At 42.4% G+C, this 19,982-nt stretch overlaps 1 protein-coding gene and 1 long non-coding RNA gene across 4 annotated transcripts in view; one reads left to right on the forward strand and one right to left on the reverse strand.

Annotated features, from left to right (window-relative positions):
• Positions 1-19,982, reverse strand: part of LOC311432298 — a 660,648-nt gene that overhangs the window by 498,202 nt on the left and 142,464 nt on the right. The gene's annotated exons all lie outside the window — the stretch shown is intronic.
• TGFBR2 (transforming growth factor beta receptor 2) overlaps positions 1,203-19,982 on the forward strand; it is a 58,908-nt gene continuing 40,128 nt past the window's right edge. The window contains exons 1-2 of one of the 3 annotated variants that reach the window (XM_084512109.1): positions 1,233-1,487; positions 8,670-8,702. In XM_084512109.1, the coding sequence (XP_084368235.1) occupies positions 1,406-1,487; positions 8,670-8,702 (115 nt within the window). In that variant the 5' untranslated portion in view covers positions 1,233-1,405. The other 2 variants (XM_084512111.1, XM_084512110.1) reach the window with 2 other exon arrangements.

The raw sequence follows: 19,982 nt of genomic DNA on the forward strand, positions 1-19,982 counted from the left end.
CCAATTAAATGCATTATGCAAACATTTCCAAATTCATACCGAGTTAATCTGGGACATTCAGAGCATGATTACGTTTATGTCCCCAGAGGGCTTAGTCCTTTTTCTGAAATACCCCAAACTGTACCTCCAACTAGCACTGTAACTGAGACAGAAATGAATCACCAACATTTGAACAGACACTCTCAACTTATCTCCATAGGCATCAGTTTACCTTTTATTCAATGCCCACCCATTCAGAGAAGATGACTTTGTGGACCAAAAGTGGGTCTCCAGACTTATGCAATGGCTGGATGTATATTGGCAGAAGGCTCAGGCTTAATTCAGCCTAAACCTGCTAAGGGTCTAATGGTTCTCCCAGTCTCTTTGCCATGCAAAGCTGGCATCACTGCTGTGCTCCCACTCACTGAATCCCCTGTGCAATTTCTTCCTTCTGGAGAAACCTCTGGCAAAAGCTAAATGGTGATGGAGTGAGAAATGGTGATGAATTTTGTATGTGTCACACGTGCAGCTTTTTGGAGCAAGTGGTGTACGTCCAGGCCTTTTAGGAGCAAAATGAAAAAATAAAATAAATAAATAAAAAAAAGGGGTAGGTGACAAGTTGTCATAGTCCTCTTCAACATCTGCAAGCTGAGTGCCTAGCAAGTCTATGTGAACATTTCCTGTTATTACCCCGACTTCAACCTCCCCTGCCCCATGCTTTAATTCAGCTGGGCTTTTTGTCTATTTCTGCACCCGGAGGGGAGAGGGGATGCAGCAGCATCGCTGGGCACAGAGATGGGGATGCAAGGGGAGCCCAGTGCTCCGGACGGCAGGAGTCCCGGCCCCTGCCATCCCCCGGGAGGACTAAGAGGAGGAGGAGGAGAGGAGGAGGAGGAAGGACGGGTCGGGCTCGCCCTTGAGCCCCTCGCTGGGGGCAGTGCCCGGTCCCCGCTAGGCAGGGAAGGGGACGAGGGGAGTCGGGCTGTACTTCGGGGCTGCTGGTGGGAGAGCCGGACCTGCGGGGGGCTGGCCTCTGGCAGATGATTGACACCAAACGGGGTGAGGTTAAAAAAAAAAAATAGGAAAAAAAAAAAAAAAAAAGAGCGAGCGCAGGGGAGGGGAGTGAATGCGAAGGGGTGGGGGTGGGGGGGGGGGAGAGAAGGAACTACTGTGAGAGTAAGAAAGTCCTGCCCAGCTGTTTGCGAAGTTTAAGATTTCCTGTTTCCCCTGCAGCACCGAAGTTTGCAGTGAGTCACCCGCAGTCCCGAGCGGCGAAGCGCGCAGCCCGCTCCCCCACCGCCCTGCCAGCCGCGGCCTCCCTCCCTCCTTCCCTGCCTCCCTCCTTCCCTCCCGGCCTCCCTCCCAGCCTCCGTCCCCTCCTCTCCGTCCCTCCCGGCCGGGCCGAGCCGTGCTGAGCCGTGCCGCGATGACTCCGCTCCTGCCGAGCAGCCTGCGGGTGCTGGCCCTGTGGGTGCTCGTGGGCAGCTCGCTCCCCGCCGCGCTTCGGGGTAAGTCCCGCTTGACAGTGCCTCGGGAGGAGGAGGAGGAGGAGGAGGAGGAGGAGGAGGGAGGAGGGCTCGGTTGCTAAGAAAGTTTGGAAGCTGGAAACGCCACGGGAGGGGGCAGCGCGGTTGTTTGGTGCCCTGCTGGAAAAAAAGTAACGCCGGGAGAAAGGAGCGGGGGGTCCGCGGCGAAGCCCGGGGTCCGCCCGCCGAGGGGAGAAATGGGGAGAAAAGGGAAAAATTGGCAGGGAACGAGGCACGGTCGTGGCCGGCCGGGGGAGCCCGGGGAGGGCAGGCAGAGAGCCGGCGGCTGGCCCTGCGGCTGCGGCACCTGGGGCCGGGCCGCACCGGGGCCCCCCCCCCGGGCACTTTTTTTGCGAAGACATCCTCAGAGAGAGGCTCTGCAGCCTGTGGCTTGCGGGATTCCTCGCGGGGAGGTTTGGAGTCTCGGTGGTTGCTGCGAGAGCAAGGTCCCTGCCCCGAGGAGCTTCTTTTTGCTCCCCGTCCTGCCGGTGCCGTGCGAGGTAGCATCAGTAACCACAGGGCTAGGCCCTAAATCACTGTGCTGCACCACCGGTGCACCTAAAAAAAAGAACCTCGGAGTGCTTCAGGTGTTGGTTTTGCAGCAGTTTTGAAGCATTAAGTGTGTTTCTGAGATGTCCTGTGATCGCCAGTTTTAGCCCTCAGGTCAGATGCATGCACACCTGAGCTCCTGCAAACTTTGCTCTGTGCCCTCTGATTGTCCCCACTCCTGGTCAATAGCAGTCCCAGACCTGCTGCTAAAACAGAAGGATGTAAAGGGGAGAGTTCCTGCATGCTCACTGCCAATAGCTACGTACGGTGTGAATAACTCCATGCTTTATTAATAATCCTGTCAAAGTCAACAGGTTTCGCATACCTGCAGAGTTACTCATGTGAGCTTAGGTCAGATGAATTAAAAACAACTCAAGGATAAGGCACAGTGGTGTCCCAGAGCTCAATCACATTATTAGTTTAAATTTGAGGTGTGCGGCTTCTTACTGATTTTGCTACGTATTGATATTGCTGATCGATATAAATCATATTTAATTAGTGAGGGCTCTTATGTTGACACCAGCCCCAGATTTGTTCTTTATTCCTATTACACACATCTCTAAATGAAAAAGCTCCAATTTTGTTAGTCTCGTGTCATTTATTATTATGCTTTTTTTTCACTCAGCCTGCATAGATCTTTATCTACAGTCTATAATAACCAAAACTGAGTTCACCTGTTGTCAGGTAATTTGCAGCTTCAAAACTTGTTGAAAATTGTTTTAATAACTACTGCAGTATCTTATTGCATGCATAGCAGGTACAGTTGCTCAGAAAACAACAGTTCTGTTGGGGACAGAAAGTTTGGGGTTTGAGTATTGGTTGTTATTTGGCATCAAAATGAAAACTAGAGCTGCCAAATGTTATTTTGGGAAAGCAAAATGGGGGGTGAGGGAAAAGCTACTGTCTTACTATAGCAATCTGACTGACTACTATAGGAATCAATAGCTCAACAGGTCAGTGGGGATGAGACAGGAGAGATATCAGTCACTTCCCAGGTGTGCCTGCTAGCCACTTGGTGCTTGTTGGTGAGGAGGTTGATAGAGCCCTAGCTAAAATTTCTTCTGATCACTCTTCACAGCAAATCATTAGACAAGGATGGTACATTCCCATAAAGAATCTGGAGAAAATCACAAATTCACCAACAGGTCCAATTGCCACTATCTGCTTTGAAACAGATTCCCTAATCTCTTGTGCTAGACACAAGTGATTACAGTTTTTTCCATAGAGTAAGGAGACATTGTGTTTTCTTTCTTTTTTTCTTTTTTTTTTTTTTTTTTTTTGTGTGTGTGGTTGAAGATGCTATATTGTGTGTTTAACCAATAAATGGCTGGGCAAACCATCAGTTGGCTACACAAGAAATCGACGCTGCTGTGTCCAACTGTCCAACTGAATATGAATTTGTAATTTGCATTTTGGGTATTAAAAACAGAAATTTGTGCTTTGCAATAATCTGTGTAATAGTTGTTTATTTCTGCATATCTGGAACCTAATTTCTCCATTCATTCAAGCTCTTACTTTCATTATTGTCTCCTTATCTTTTAAAAGCCTTATGATAGTTGATTTAAAAGTAATAAAATCAAGCGTAGAGCTTCAGAGAGTTGCAAGAGGGAAGTATGAGAACAAACATCTTCGTAACATGGTGGAACATGTCTGTAACGTGATCAAATCTAAAATGCATTCCTGTCCCCCACTAAAGCTCTGGCAAATTTCCAGTTATTTCAGGAGGGAAGTTGGAACAGAACAGAGATATTATTGCAATTTTTCTATTTATGGGGTATCCTTGAATTCTGAGAACTTTATACCTGAGACTTTGAAAATCACTTTTATTTAATTGCTATTCTGAGCTCTTTGGCATTAACATACTAATATAATATTCAGATGGTGAATGCCGTATAGGAATGGTTTCTATCAAAAAATGATGAGCCAGATCTTAAGCTGCTGCAAATGAATGTAGTTCCATTACTGTCAGTGAAGTTACATAGAGCTATAGCACATGAGTTTCCTAAAACTGTTTCAAAACCAATTTCCAAAAAAAGGGCAATGGAATATATCACTTTTTCATATTCATAGTTTTTCTGCTTATATTTTATAAAAATATTATATGACCTACATTTAGCCAAACAGCATTGCTTCAAAATTAAATAGTCCTTTCTGGAAGGAGTTGTTATAGTTTCAAAGGCGCACTGTGCTATAATGATGGCTGATAAAAGTTGTTGTTGTGACAAAGCTTATTCTGAATTCAGGAGCAAAGATGGTGTCAGACTTACTAAGGAAAAAAAAAAAAATTTTTTTTTTCCTTTTCCCTTCTCAGAACTAGTCTTTTAGAAAAGAGTTGCACTTTGGCAGGGGGGAGAGTAAGCTGTCACTGTAGCACCAGTTGTTGGGGTTTCCCATGGTTATATTTCCTCTAAGAGATATTTTTAAGATAATACTTTTGCATTCATGGCATAGGGAGTTTTTTGTCTATGCCATGTTCACTTTGTATCACTTCTCCTCTGACCTCAGAAGATATGTGCCTGACTTAAAGGTAGCAAGAATGAGCACAACCAGCTCTTTGGGGTCAATTTATTAATGTCTTGGAAACCAAATGCGTTTCTGTCAGCTAGATTGAAATATTATCACTAGCACAATGACAGATCTTGATCTGAGAGTGATCCGTGCAGCCTCCACACTGTTGGCATGTCTGCAGGTCAGTGTTGGTGGCACAGTGACAGTCAGGGCTTCCAGCCATCTTTGTGGCTCCATGGTCCTGAGCTCAGCAGGATGGAGGTGCCCCTGTCTCCTCTGACATCTGGTGAGCAGAAGAACCAAGGGGTGCTCCAAGGTGGGTGGGAACAGTGGTGCAATGTCATCTTTGCCACATAGGAGCTCTTTTGCCAGGTAGGCATGTCCTATGGACACTAATTGGCTTATATCACCAGAGCATTGTGAATTCAGTAAAATGGACCAAGATATGAACTAGTTTTGTGCAGATGTTGCAGAGCACAAGAGATTCCCCGCACAGAGTAGTAGAGAGCCAGTCCTGTCATGAAAAAGAAAGGACTAGGACTAGGACTTGATACCTAGTCTAAGAGGCTTGAAGCTGAGATTTTGTTTCACTTAATAGGTTTTTAGCCTTAAATTTAGTTGGGGTTAAAGGAGATATTTGTGGGTGTGTTTTTTGTTTATTTCTGTTTGTGCATTTGTTCTGTTTATTCCTAGAGAATAATGGGAATGGATTTTTAAACACTTATTATCAAGGAAAAAAAAAAATAAAAAAGTGGGGGCAAAATACTTGTGCTTTTTTATGAACTAGAAGATTAAAATAGGCCAAAATAAATCAGAAAAAAAAAAAATGCCTTGCCTTTGGCAGAGCAGTTTGGAGCCCTTTGGAAGTTTAACTTTGCTGCCAGGTGGAAGTGATAGGAGTCCTACAAAAGCTTCTTACTACGTTAAGTAAGAAGGGATATATTGCTATTGCAGCTAGGAGTGGGTGCTGTGGCAGGACACTGTAGTTTAGGAAAATGCTGTTTTAAGCCATGAATTGGTACTATATATATACAAGATTGGGCTCTCAGCCTTCAGTTGTTATTTTTTCATAGTGCAGCTTCATTCTGGCAGGACTGACATTGGTTGAATACAACCACTTACATCCTGCTGCCTGAAAGGACACGGGTTTAGTTAATATACAGATGTTAAGATACATTGAGAGAACAAACCACTTCAAACACCATCAAGCAATGAAAACTTAGCCATATTAGTAATTAAAACTAACTCATCTCGCTGGGACTAGCTGGATTCTATTTCTGTTGGTGACAACATGCAATCACTTTTATCAAGGGATTTGCCCCTGCAGTCCATATGGATTCAGACACTGATGCCCATTCGTTTGCTTTGCTGCAAAGTTCAGCAACTGTTTCAGAGTTAAAGAAACAATAACACTAACAGTGGTGGGAGAAATACTAAATGCTGATTTGTCAGTGTTTGTTCATTATTTTTTTCAATATGCTTTTTTTTTTTTTTTTTTCCTCTTGCTCTGAATGCCATTGTAGTTGTTACAGATGGAACTGCCAGTCCTTTTTTTTTTTCATATGGGTTTTAAAGCCTTTTCACCTCTGGGAAGATCGTCTGGGGGAAGGAGTAGTTTTCCTTTGCTCAAACAACTGGTATTTAGCAGGAACTTCCTGCTGGCATTCATCCCTGAGTTAATCTGGTTAGAATTAGAGCTGGTTGAGAGCTTTTGACACTGTTTTTCATGGGAAAATGCTGATTTGTCAAAACTGAAACAATTTGTGGAAATGTACCAGTTTCCATTAAACTTTCATCAGGAAACAGGTTTTTTTTTCCTAGTTCAGGGTGGAATTTCTGATACGGAAGTGACAGAAAGAGAAATCATTAATCAATAATTAGAATAATCACTGGTCAAGGATGGAAGAAAAGCAGGATCAAGTGCCTGCCCTGACTCAGACAACATCTGAATCTGGAGCTCCCTCTGTCCACTGCCTCCAGGATATTGGATGGTTGTTGATTTCTTTCATCTTGCATGCATGAGCAAACAGCCCTGCACCACTTCAAATTATTTTTGTTTCCCTCTGGTTGTGAATATGAAAATGTATGAAATGTTACGGCATTTTGTGGGACAGGAAAAATATTTTTCTGCCAGCGTTATTTAGGTTAATCTGTGGTCATGCGTTTGTCTTCTTGTTTGGTGGGAATGGCATTGCACAGAGTGAATGGTGTCTTCTACTCTTTATTTTATATCATACTAACTAACACTGTATTCAGAAATTTGTGTCCTGCAAAGGAACCACAATTTTTATTACTAACAGTCCTGATAGTCTGGTTCCAGGATTCTGCTTCCCCACTCACCCAGAGTAGTATATTAGCAAAAATTTCCCTGAAATTAATAGATTTCAGTAATGGATACAGGAGTCTTCTTCCTCACAGCCCAAGCATCCTTCACCTTAGGGCCCAGCAGATCCATCGCTACCACGACACACTAGGGTTAATATTGTGCTTGTGAAAAGATAATTTGGAGACAGAGGTATGAGAAAGCCATCTTCTGTTTCCTACACACATTCTATTTGTACCCAGGGACTTTGGCCCAAATCCTCAAAAGAGCTCAGTTGCCCTTCTTAAGTAGATCTTTGAGTTTATAAGGGGAAAAAAAGAAAGACTTCTGTAGCAGCTAAAGCTTGAAGTTCAGCCAGTGATTTGAAAGTCACACCGCATTCTTTCTGGCTTTTTATACTCACCAGTAACGCAACTTTTGAAAGATAGCTTCTGCCCTCCGTGCGTTTGATCAGTTCCTCCAAAACATTGCATTGGTGTACCTGTGGGCTTCATTTAATTCAGCATTTAAACTCAGTTAAAAACCCGGTCTGCGCTGAGACATTATAAAATCCATCTTGTGTTCCCAAGGTTGTGGTGGTTCTGTCAGGGCACAGAGACTTCCTTCTGTTAGGAAAGCAAGTGGATTTGAACACTACGTACTCTGAGAGCAGTGGGAAGGCTTCAGAGTGCTACTCCTCCGAGCAACATTTTCCAAGTAAAGGCCCAAGTGTGGTTCTTACATGCCTCGGGCACTTTAATGGGCCTCTTTTAAAAACTAGCATTGTGCAAGTGGAACGCATGCAGGGCCAGACTGTCAGCTGGCATAAATCAGCTTTCCTCTGTTGAAGGCAAGGAACCTGCTCTGATTTATACCAGCTGAGAATCTGGCCACGGAATAAATAATAGGCAACTGTATGTTATGAGGCTGTAATTCCCTCGGGGGGGCTTTTGTGATATCAATCTTACAGGAGCCAGAGCGATCTGGTTCTCTGGTTCTCTTTCTTGGAGCAAAAGAGTCGTTTGACTGCAGCGTTTTGTAGGCCTCACAACTTTAGGAAGGAGAGGTTTTGGTCAGTCAAGGGAAAGGAAGTGTTTCCGAACTTCTTGCAATATATCATTAAGGGTTTTTGCCCAGTAAGAATGATGGGAGGAGAGTTTGTGAGGATGGAGATTAATTGATTGGGGATAGGTGGTCCCAAAAAAGAGAAATGTACAAGAGGGATTATTTTTCATCAAGGCCAGGCTTTTAATTCAAAAACAGTCACGTACATTCCCCAAGCTGTATGAAAATCAAAGCTCCCTCATCACTGATAAGCTACTAATGCTGGTGTAATTAGTAAGGAAGCAAAGTGGAGAGTGGGAAATAAGGACTAAGGGGCAAACTCCTCCTCAAAATGTGGACGTGTTTTAATTTTTTAAGGTCTCATCCAGAAGTGTCCTGAATGAGCTGGTACTCATTTCATTGACTTAGAAAGAAAAGGCACTTCAGTTAGGCTTTCCAGGAGTTAGCCTGTGGTTCTTCTGAGTCTAGATATTTTAGATGTGAGATGCAGGTGAACCAGCTCCCTCTGTTTATAATCCTGCCATGGATTCTGCAGCACAGAATTGGAAATAAGCGCGCCGTATACATCACCTGTTGGCATGGCTAGCTTGTGCCTGGGGCTTTTGGAAGATAATGTGGTAATTTTGTAGATTTCATCTCACTAACTAATGTAAGTACATTTTTGATGTTGCTGTACAAGAGAGTGAACTTTGAAACAGACCACAGATGATTACTAATGGATGACTTCTGGTTATTTTCAGGGAAGGAAGCAGAAGCAGCTATCCAGGATTCTTGTAAGTCTTTAGATGCCAATCTGTTCCAATCCTCGAGGTCTAATTAGCAGATCAGATACTACTGACAGCTCACTGCATACAGCTGCAGAACAGCAACGGGCCACAGTACTTATGCAGTACTTATGTAGTAAAAAACTCTTAGTGCTCAAAGGGAGCCAAAATTTTCTAACATTTTCTTTGACTGCTGCCCTGTGTTTAGTGGAATCTGGCTGCCCTAATCAACTTCCCTATGCTCTTTGGGAACTGTGGCTGGAGCAAATCTGAAGTCAGTTACATCAGGACCATAACCTTCTGTATTTACTATGTGCTCCATGAGAGTAGCATTTGTGAATAACTTCTGCCCATTAAAATGAATGCTCAGGGAAATATGATAGATGTAATTATGCTTTTTGCTTTCCACAGGTTTCTTTCTCCAACTTTCTAGTCCATTAAAATATTCTTTCAGTAGATAGTCAGTATCCACCATGCAATTTTCAGGCCACTGCTGAAGGGAAGATTGTAGCTACATGCTCATTTATTTCTCTTCAAGTCACTGTGAGGCTACTAAATCATGTAGAGCAGCACGTCTCTGTTAGTCTGAGCAAGAGATTCCATAGGCTGTGTTTTATTCACCTTTAAAATGCAGCCTATTTTAGGATAAAAACATATGCCTTTAAGGATGTAATTTTTCATTATATTAACAATAGTGATAAGATGGAATGATGATAAAATCACACTGGTGAGTTCGGCATATGACCAGCACTGAGTTGCTTCTGGAGTTCACGTGGTAGTTGGTCACCTTCAGCTCTCAGGACACCACCCCCTCTAGCTCTGCAGCTATCTTAAACTTTCCTGTAACTGGGTTTCCTGTGACTGGGTAGAAACTCCAGCATGTCTCCTTCTCCTTGACAAACTCACAGGAGTACAGGAAAGAAGAAATAAATCTTTGCATGCTTCACTAATGGGAAGAAATTAATGAGGATTTGAACAGTACAAATTTGTCAATCTATGATCAGGAACCTGTGAGGATCTCAAGAGAAGAGCTGTTGTATGCAGGTGGTTGTTGGTCCTTTATTTCCCTTGGCTGGTTCTGCCTGCAAGCACGCAGCAATTACCCTTCTCGTTTGTCTTCAGCATGCAGGGAGATCTATGGTTCTGCAATGACCGTGCTGTGGCAGTTGGCCAGCTGCCCTGCTGTGTACCTTTTACCTCCCCACAGCTCCCATTACTGATTTTCATGGTTGCATTGCCTCCTTTTCCCACAGTGGTTGGAGCCTTTGCCCCGAAAGCAGGAGGTCCACGGTCATGCCACTCCTCAGCTTGAGAGTATCTAAACTCCATCAGTGACGGGCTCTGAGAGGAAAGGTCCTTGCTGGCTGAGACTGATTGGGGCTGTAGAGGCAGCACTCTGCAGAGAAAGGGTGGATGTGTGTGCGTGTGGTCCCCCGAAGCATGTCAGAGGAGAAGAAAGGCTGTTCCCTGATGGATTCATTCATTATTCCAGCCCCTGCAGGGTGACTGATATTCTCTCCAGGGAGTTCATAGCACAACAAAGAGAGACTTTACATACAGAACCTTTTTTTTTCCTTAAACTGGAAACAACCGTTTCTCATCCCCATGAAAAGATCAGAGAGTACCATGTAATAGTCATGACTTCGTAAGCCCCTTTATTGAAGCTTTCACAAAATAACTAGGTCAGCAAATACGTGCTTCTCAGCTATTGAATACCCCCTTTCCCTCAGTCAGTTCTTCCATTTCCTTGCCCAACTTTACCACAAGGGAATGCCTTAAGTCAAAAATCTGGGAATCTGATGCTTTTATTTCATTTGTACTATTCTCATCTGGTGTGTACAATGCCAGGCCATCAGGCTTACAAAGCTGGCGTAGCCCAAGTTTGCGTGTTAACAGCAATACCGCATTGTCTGGTTGTAACTAAAGCCATACCTGCTCCCCATTTGCCTGTGGCTGATAAAAAAAAAAAAAAAAAAACAAAAAAAAAAACAGCAAGATGTTCAGCAGGAAAAGATTGGTGAACTCTTTGGGAAAAGGGAACACAATCAAAAAGGGTTTCTTCATTGTTGTTCTTCTTTTTTCCTTCATCTCCTTCTTACACATTCCTTACCTCTCACATTTTATACTTTTGCCTTGAAATTTTTGCCTGGCTGGGGGCTTTGCTGTTCCCACTCCTCCCTGAAGCCATGCTAGTACTGTGAATGTTAGTGCAACAAGAAGCAGCCTAGAGCTTCCCATACGTACATGTCCCCTGCCTTTAATGTGTAGAAGGGAAGATATAAAGATGATTCAAATTAAATCATGGAGGTGTAGCAAGATGAGATTTAGGATGAGTAACCGAGCATGGGTAAACTTTGCATTGTTTTAAAGCTAGGTGTTTGATGCTAGAAGGAAGATTTGAAAATATGTGATTTAGGTACAAAAGCTGCTTCTGTGTGTAGGAGTGACTTAGAGGCTCCTTCTTTTACATGGGAGGAGGAGGTAAGGCTTGACAGTGACTTGTAACTGAACACAGTTTTTGCATCTTGACCTTTGGTTAAAACAGTGAGCTAGGAAATGAGAAACCAGGGCTCAGTCTCACTCAGTCTCTGGAGACCCAAACCCAGATCTCCAGCTTCCCAGGATGTCATCCACTGTATTTCTTACGCAACTGTTAAACTTCAGTACAGTTATTTGTATTAGAATTTCCACAGTTTGAACTAGTTCTGCTAAACAGCTATGAAAAAATAAACGCATTGATGTGTCAATTATTGTTTCTATAGACAATTATAGAAATTGTGGGAAATGAACAGAGGTAGTTTCAACACTGGTCTATTGTGATTGGGAAATTTAAGTTTAAAGAGTGTCATAACCACTGTTTTTCTCAACAGAAATTCTGGATGATAACCCTCAGAGCATCCAGGAATCCTTGTCAGCCTCAAATACCCTGCCAACTTCAACAAGATCCAATTTGCTCTTCCCCCTTTTCCTCATTTTTCTTTGCTTAAGAAACTGTGTGTTAGCAGCTGCCAGAGAATGGTGAGGGAACAAGGTTTGGTTTGACTATTTAAGGCCTAACTCTTCCCCCGGTTGTCTACGTATATATTATTCACACTTCAGCCAACTTGCACTTCCCCTAACTTGGCTGGTGCTCTGTTCTGGTGACATGTAGTGTGATTGTCAAACACATACCTACTAGTGGTTTGAAGTCAGAAACATATTGGCCTTCTTATGGTTGGAGGTGGGTAGCAAATGCTAGAAGCAAACCACTAATTATTTGAAGTATCTTACCCTTGGAAGTTAATGACAAGGCACGCTTACCACTATCATAACCACACACCTAGAAATAGAAAACACTGACACCTGCCTTGCCAAGCTGTTGCTTAGCATGGGTAGTTATGCTACCAATACAGTCATCACCCTTTCTTTTAAAAGGTGGATTTTGTTTTAAGTTTCCATTTTGGCTTTTTGAAACACAGGTGTAGATAGCTCTGCAGAGAGCTGTAATTTCCACTCAATTGTCTTTAGGCCCACAGTGGCTTAGGAAGGAGGTGGTATTGTTTGATCAGGGAGCCATACTGCCTTGTTAGCGTTTTTAGGTGTGGATTTAATGTTACGCTTGCGTGGCTTTTGAAAATGAAAGACTTGTGGTTTTGGACATAACAAGAACAAAAGAATTAGGAACAGTACGTAGATCTGCTATTCTATGGTTGGATACAGATTTGGTGAGGTATGCAGGCAGTTTGCCATGCCTTCGTAAGATAACAAACCCATAAACACCAGGAACTGGGAGCATTTGCCTCAAGGCAAATGTAAGGTGGTGCAGCCTAGCTAAGTTTGCTCTGTCAGAATGGTAAACTGTGAGTAGTTTATTCACAGTTACTGATGGAAATAAAGTGTTAAGCAGGGCTAACTTGTTTTTTTGTTGTTGTTTTTGTTTGTTTGTTTTTTGCTCTTCAGGGAGATGAGATTATGAACGTAAACAAGCACCCATTCCAACAGATGGAAACTCTAGGTGAACTAAATCACTCTAAAAGCAGGGTGTGCATTTTTAACAAAGAGGATAATTACATTAGTAGAGCCCTGTCAAGGGATATAATGGACTTCCCAATGTGAATCACTATGTCGAGGCAGGGTTTTACTTTTTATAGATATACCCACAGAAATTTGGGCTTGATGCAAAAGTAGCTGAGTGGAATGATTTCACTTACAGAAGGTTGGACTGGGAAAATCATCCCAGCACTTTCTGACATAAAGGTCCTATAACCTAAGAATCTGTGATACAGCTGGTAACCACCAGGCTGGTTTCGCTCATGTCTTTCAGAATTAGTACTAGCATCTCCAGAAGTAACAAACAGTTAAGGCACTCAGCTAGCTAACCCAGTTGAAGGATATTTCAAATATGCATGAGTTATAAAATTTCGTATCCAAGGAATTTAAAAAATGTCTCCATTCGTACAGAGCACTTCCCTCTGGTATAAATTAAGATATTATTTTGTTTGGAAAGCTTGGAATTGTTCTGTTTTGTGAGAACACTTTGGAAAACATATTTTGTTCTGCGTGAGTGTAGTATTTGTGAAAAATGCCAAAGCGACAGCTTTAGAGAATGAGATGCCCACGTCACCGAACAGCTACACCAGAAACCATAACAAAGCCCACAACTTGCTTGTGATATTTAAAGGGATGCTGAGCAGTTCAGCCACTATGGCTATGTTATGCACAGCTTTCTCAATGACAGTTGTTGAAACACTATTTTCCTGAGGGAATTATTAATCCACTTGGCGTTTGATTAAAGTGATCAAGGCATTTCATAAGAACCCATAGACATCCTGCAGACTATTACTGATTTCTATAGTTGAGTGAGTTCCCTCCCGATAAAGGATGATTATCTGCTATGACCAATATCCAGAAACATTCAGTGACTCAAAACTGTTAAACATCAGCTAGTATAATTTGACATAACAGCGCTCAAATCATAGATTAGCATCTGCTGAAGATCCTGACCTATTAAATTCAACTCATGCATGTGACAGCAAACATCTTCTGTCTTGTGGGAGCAGAATGAGAAATGTTTGTTTCTGATGCCAGAAATGAACTGCACCATTAAAAATTTTATGAACTATCACTGTATTTTACTTTCTGTAGTTCTCAGTTGTTAGAAGAAATTCTGAGGTAATTGGATGAAATTGTGAGATACCTGGGTGAAAATTAAGAGAAAATGGATGATTTGCTTCCGAGCTGCTGCTTGATGCACTTGCTCTTGTGTTTGTCTTCTCTCTTCCTAGCTTTCTCCCTGAAACAATTCCTTCAACAGAAGTCACTCTTTTGCAGACATTTAAATTGCTTTCCTCTTTATAATGTTTATTCTAAAGGAGGCCACTTGCAAGCATGTATGCCGTCTTGGAGTGCTGCTGAAAGACTGTGTTCTTGAGAATGACATAGGCTGTAGCTTGAGGACCTGGAATAGCGGGATTTTGGAAACAATGGCCCTATCAATAGCAACGGGGAGGGGAAAACCCTAGAAATACAACTCCATGTGTACACTTCACATTCTGAGTTTATTTACAATTTTATTCTGGCTCATCATAAACAAAGAAGAGCCTGCAGTCCCTCACACATCTTCAGGCAGGTAGACTAAATATTTTAGACTGGCAAGTTCCTTCCTACTGAGCTCTGTCTAAGGGAGGAATGTCCTTACCATACACCACAATGCCAACCCTTCTGGGGCCTGGCTGCTGCAAAGAGTGGGTAATGTTGTATTGTACGTAGTGAGAATTGGTATATTCCTACATGCAAACTTTTGAGTGTCTAGTGCTGTTTTTTTTTTTTTTTTTAAATGTGAGGGCTCAGGGGCTGGACCATGCACAAATACAGAAGAGATTGTTGTAAAAATATTCAATTTTATAATAAACATAATGATTTACTCACACTTGTGGTTTAGGAATAATGGCAATGATAAGGACCTCTCAGTGAACTTTCAAGGGATGTATTTATGGGCGAAACACCTTACTATTTCACAATGGGTAGGCTTCACCCATGGTCTTCGTTTTTCTTTAAGCCCAGTAAAATTTCAGCCTCAAACAGAAATGGAGGAGCTGACTTACTCTTTCCCTTATTTCAGTGGGATGGTATTGCCAGCTGCTGAGTCACAGTCCCAAAGGTAACTGCAGGGAGTCATTTGCAAAGGCATTAAAAGGAACAGCTAATACCTGAGGGGTATGCTAGCAAATTTACCCTCAGCAGATAAAGGAGATGCTGCTTTGCTGATAGAGATACTTCTTTACCAAGAAATCTGATAACTCTGTAGCAGCATGTGACAGCAGTAGGATTTCAGTGAAAGCAGTCAACAAAAGAAAGTTTTCCTAAATTTGGATGTCATTAAAAGTGTGTATTTTTATGCATGTGCTCTTTTCTCAATACTCAGTATATAATTCCCATTAACGGTTGTGGAAGTTAGATGCATCTATCAAGAGAACATATCCCCAGGGTATTAAATCATGTTATTCTGATTCTTTGCATGTAACTTGACAGAGACAAATATAACCATCCAAGCTACTGAATTTGAGAAGGATGTGTGTGTTTTTTCCCAAATCCATTCAAAGTGATTCTACTCCCAAGGGATTACATTTGAGTCTAACTTTCATCTGATTTACTATTTTAGCTGAGCTGATGGATTATGAAAGAGAGTAATTTCTTTTTCACACTGTTTTCCTGAATCTGTCATTCAAATCGTGCTGTGTGAGGACAGAATGGTTCATAAACATTTTCCTGGAGGAAAATGGCTCCTTACAGCAAAAAAGAGCTCTGAACAGAGCTCCTGCATAAACATGTTTGCCCATCAGTGACTGACAGAGAAGTCTCTGTGTGTGCAAAGGATGTGGATTTGTTAAGTGAGACTTCTTATTTGGAAACTGTTTTTCAAACAGACCAGGAAGGATGGGTTATGCTTAGGTCTAGAGAAAGAAATTGCACAGGATTCTGTTTTATCAGAATGCATGGATGATACTGTAAACTAGGACCATAGTGGGAGCATCGTTTGGTTGGGAGATGTGCCTTAACTTGAATTCCATCTCTCCCAAATATTTCTGAATTATAGAGGTCTTCAAAAAGCTAAAGAAAATGAGATGGTCTGCACTCCACATTAGTAAATTGTCATTTTATATTAAGTTTAAAGCGAAGTACACAAGACTTAAACCGTGACTACAAATTTTGCACCTTCAGCAAAGCCTTGTTTTTGTTTCCTTGTTTTATTTTATTTGTTTGTTTATGGCTGGAAAGGAGGGATAGTGGCAGTGAAAGCACTTTAAAAAAAAAGAAATCCTGCTAATACCCTGCCTTTATCTGGAAAAACAAATATTTATAAATCCCTCTGAATCATGTAACTGTGTAAAGATTGTGGGTTTGAAAGCACAGTTGTCTGGTTAATCCATTTAAATGCTTATTTTGAATGGGCAGCTGTAAGTCTTTGTGTGTACACAGCTTCTCCCCACACTTATTGTTGTGTTATAAAATACAGAAATTCTGTCCTGATTCGGTAGCAGTAGGTGTGCACACATACCGTTTTCTATAGTATGAGATAGAGATTGTCCCCATGCTGAGCACATGCTTGTTTAAGTTGGCCTGTGGCCGTGCTGTGGCTGAAGACATTTTTTTTCGGTCACTTCCAATCCCAGTTTTTTTAGTTTGCTTTAGATCGTGCTTCAGGAACATCCAGGTCCTGGTCAGAGGCACCAAGCAGCCCTTAACCCATGACTTTGACATGCTCCAGCAGTGACACAAAAGGTGCAGTAGTGAAGACCTTGATACAGGGCTCAATGTGGAGCTGTGTATGGGAAAAGATTAGGAGCTCTGGTTTGAATTCCTCTGCCATAGTAGAAATACAACACTGGACAGCAGGACTGTAATTTATGTACTCCAAACTATGCCAATGTATCTAAACTGTTTTTAATGGCTTACTTATGCCACTTGTGCCCCATGTGCTTCATAACTGCGAAGCATTTCCTACTTGTGAATGTGACTCTTTAACCAGAATTTGCAGAGATGCAGCCTGTTCCAATTACAACATTGTAGCTTGAGACTGTTTTTGATTTTTCTTTTTGAAAATAAATCCATTATTTAGGTTTGGCTTCATTTGACTAGGCTACTTATTCCTTGGTGTGCAGGATCTTCAGCTTACAGAAAAGGAAGTGCACTCAGAATCAGGCTCTTTGAAATCACAAGATGGGAATTAAAGCTCAGCAAAAGTTTCAGAACAAAAGCTCAAAGTCAGGCAAAACTTTGTCTGTGTTTACGGACAGTTCTCCCAGACTAGTGATAGTTTCAGGTAAATGTTCATCAGACTTTCCCCTGAAACAAAACAGAGTTGTGGTGATTTGGCTGAATTTTGGTTTTGTGTTCACATTACAGATCTGCAGCAAGATCAGACATTTCACTTCAGATAGAGGATATCTGTGTTTCATTAGTGCTAGTCTCCCCATTTATAAAGCTCTTTCTCTTGAAAAACAGTGTAATCTCAAAATAAGACTGCTCTGAATCCTTCAGCATCCTAGGAGGAAAAGACATTTGATAGGTCTGTATGCTGCTGATGAACCAGTTGCAGAGCAATACCTGTCTTTTCAAATGTCTCACGTAAGTCTTGTTAACTGACTTGAGACACCATAAGTGCTTTTCTATACCAACCCCTTCTAAGTCAAAATAACCTCCTGCCTGCTTTCACGGTAGATTTGAACTATGATTGTAGTGGATGTGAACTATGGATCCCCCATAGTGTTTGGTGCCTATCCTGAGGTGTCTACAAATATTTCTGGGGATAAGCATCAGTCCCTAGAGTTCTTCCTGAAATAAGCACCCACCATAGCCAATGCAGTCAAGTCCTAGGCAAGTCCCACCTGCCCTAGCAGTGACAGTGCCTGGCAGAAGAGAAAAGCTTCCCCACCTGGAAGGGCTGTGACATCCCATCTCAGGGTGGGTGGCATTTGAAACCTGTCTGCACTTGGGCTGGAGCCAGCCTGATGTCCTTCTTGGCCCAGGCATTTTGACAGCCTGACCCCAGCCTGGGATGCGGAGTTCTTGGATGCACTCCTGCCCATGAGGCTGTGCAATTGGAGCTGATCAGCCTGGGTGCCCTGTTGAAATTCACAGTTTCCCATTGCCCTAGCCATGGGTTCCCATGTTCTTTGTTGTGTTTGTGTGATCGGAGAGCTGTCTAGACTGAAGAACTGCTCTGGTTTCAGACTGGCCTTTTGGAGGGGGAGGGAGGCTTGGTAAGGTGAGTATTAATGCAAATCAGCCTCCCAGCCTGGGTCCTGTGTGAGGAAGGAGAATGTTCAATGAGGGGTGGGAGCAAATCTGCTTCACTTCACCAGAGGAGGTAAACAGAACTACTGTTTTTTTGCAAACTGAGAGTGCTTGTGCAGATATTTTCAGTACAGGTTCACCAGAGAGAAAAGGAAAAGAGAAGATCTTTTGTGTTCACAATGCTTAAGAAACAAATTAGTCACTTTTCTTAAAATGGTCTGAGGACATCTCCAAGAGGCAGGCAATTGTTGTTCTCAAAATATGCATTTCCTCGCATAAAAAAAGAAATGGCACTAAAAATAAGATGTCAGAAATGGTGTGTGAGTTTGAAATGGGATTCCTGAAGGAGTGATCCATGAGGGCTCTGGAAAGCTGCATGTGGCAAAAGCCTTTCAGAAGGGCCCTGACCCTCAGAAACTGCTGTGGATTGTGTGGCTCAAACTGCAATGACTGTGCTTCTGATCGTTAAATGCAGCATATGCAGGAAAGATGGGGTTGGCCTAATGCCTTCCAAAAACTGTCCAGAAAGCATGTTAGTAATATTAAGGGGATATTATTAAAAACAAAATGAAAAATAAATGTAAGAAATGGTGAGCACAGGAGTGATGCTTTTTCTGATTCCAAGCAACCTAGTAGTATCAAAGGAAGCCTGGGGGAGTGAGACATAACTTTGAATTTCCTGTTTTGTGTAATTTGTCACAGTCCTAATGTTTATGCTTAATTTTCTCTACTTTAAAATAAATAAAAATAAAACTCTCCCCCCCCCCCCCCCCCCCAAACTAAAATATGTCATGACCTTTCCTGGACATCCTTCTCTCAGAGCAGAGAGGGTTTGCAAGAGCTTGCCAGTCTCTTGAGTGAATGAGCAGTGTTAATAAACATCTGCTGGTCTGTGCTGACCCTTCATAAGGTACAGCAGCTGTTGTAAAAATATTTTTTTTACACAATTTCCTGTGCATTTTAGTTGTCTTAATCTGCTCTTTCGAACACACTAGAGCCCATCGGGCATACATTTAGCAAGACCCTATATGTAGTAAGAGTTTAAATTCAGCAGGAATCAACTGTGGTGTTAGGAGGTCCTTTAGGAAAGATTTGGCTTTTTGCAACGTGAGTTGCTGCACGCTGCCAGTGTAGAGGTCAGTCTTTAAGCCATTACCATTTTGTGTTTGAAGGAGATGATTTTCTGCCACCTATCTAACCTTCCACGTTCCTGCCAAAAATGCTGCAGGTAGTTAGGTAACACTACGAAAGCTTTTTCTACGTACAGGTTTCACACCTTTTGAATTTTATGGTTGATTTACGAGTAACTGAGTAAATAAACCACAGCAACTTTATGTGTGATAATTCTCAGTTGTGACACTGGCTATATTTGTTTCTATTGTAACCTGAACTGACGTAAATCAACCATGCTTTAAAATGATTTGTAGATCAACAGAGAAAACTGTAAAACCTCCGCCCTATTAACTTGATCGGTTAAACTGATGCAGTGATGTGAGGACACATCATGATGAGGACCAGGCTGCACTTTGTTACTTGAAGCTATTTGGAAAGTTAAGCGTGACAAAGCCACACACTAAATATGAGTAAAACCCTGTAGGAGTGTCAGTCGGGAGCGTCTGACTGAGCAAACGTTACTATTTTTGATGTCTGTGCAGCTTTGGTTCTGCATTGTTCTGTGGGAGCTGAGGGCTGCCTGCTCGAGTACTGCAGCGGTGAGCAGACAAAGCAGCTGTCTGCATGAGGGAGAAGAAGGACTGTGCCATGTGCTGTCATCACAAGTGCCACAACTTCAATTTGCCATGGGAAGGAAGACAGGGTTTGGCAATACAGTATGTCAGGGAGCTTCTTAGTCTCAACACTCATAAGTTCCTCTACACCCCAACCAAAGATCCTAGTATGTTCTGCCAGCCAAAAGCTGAGCAGAAGATGCCCCATGACATACCCTCCAAAACTTCTCCGCCTTCCTCTCACCTGTAGCCTGTTCAGTGAAGATGCTTCTAAAAAGAAGACAGT

Source organism: Aythya ferina (genome assembly GCF_964211825.1).
Source record: "Aythya ferina genome assembly, chromosome: 2".
Classification (NCBI taxonomy): domain Eukaryota; kingdom Metazoa; phylum Chordata; class Aves; order Anseriformes; family Anatidae; genus Aythya; species Aythya ferina.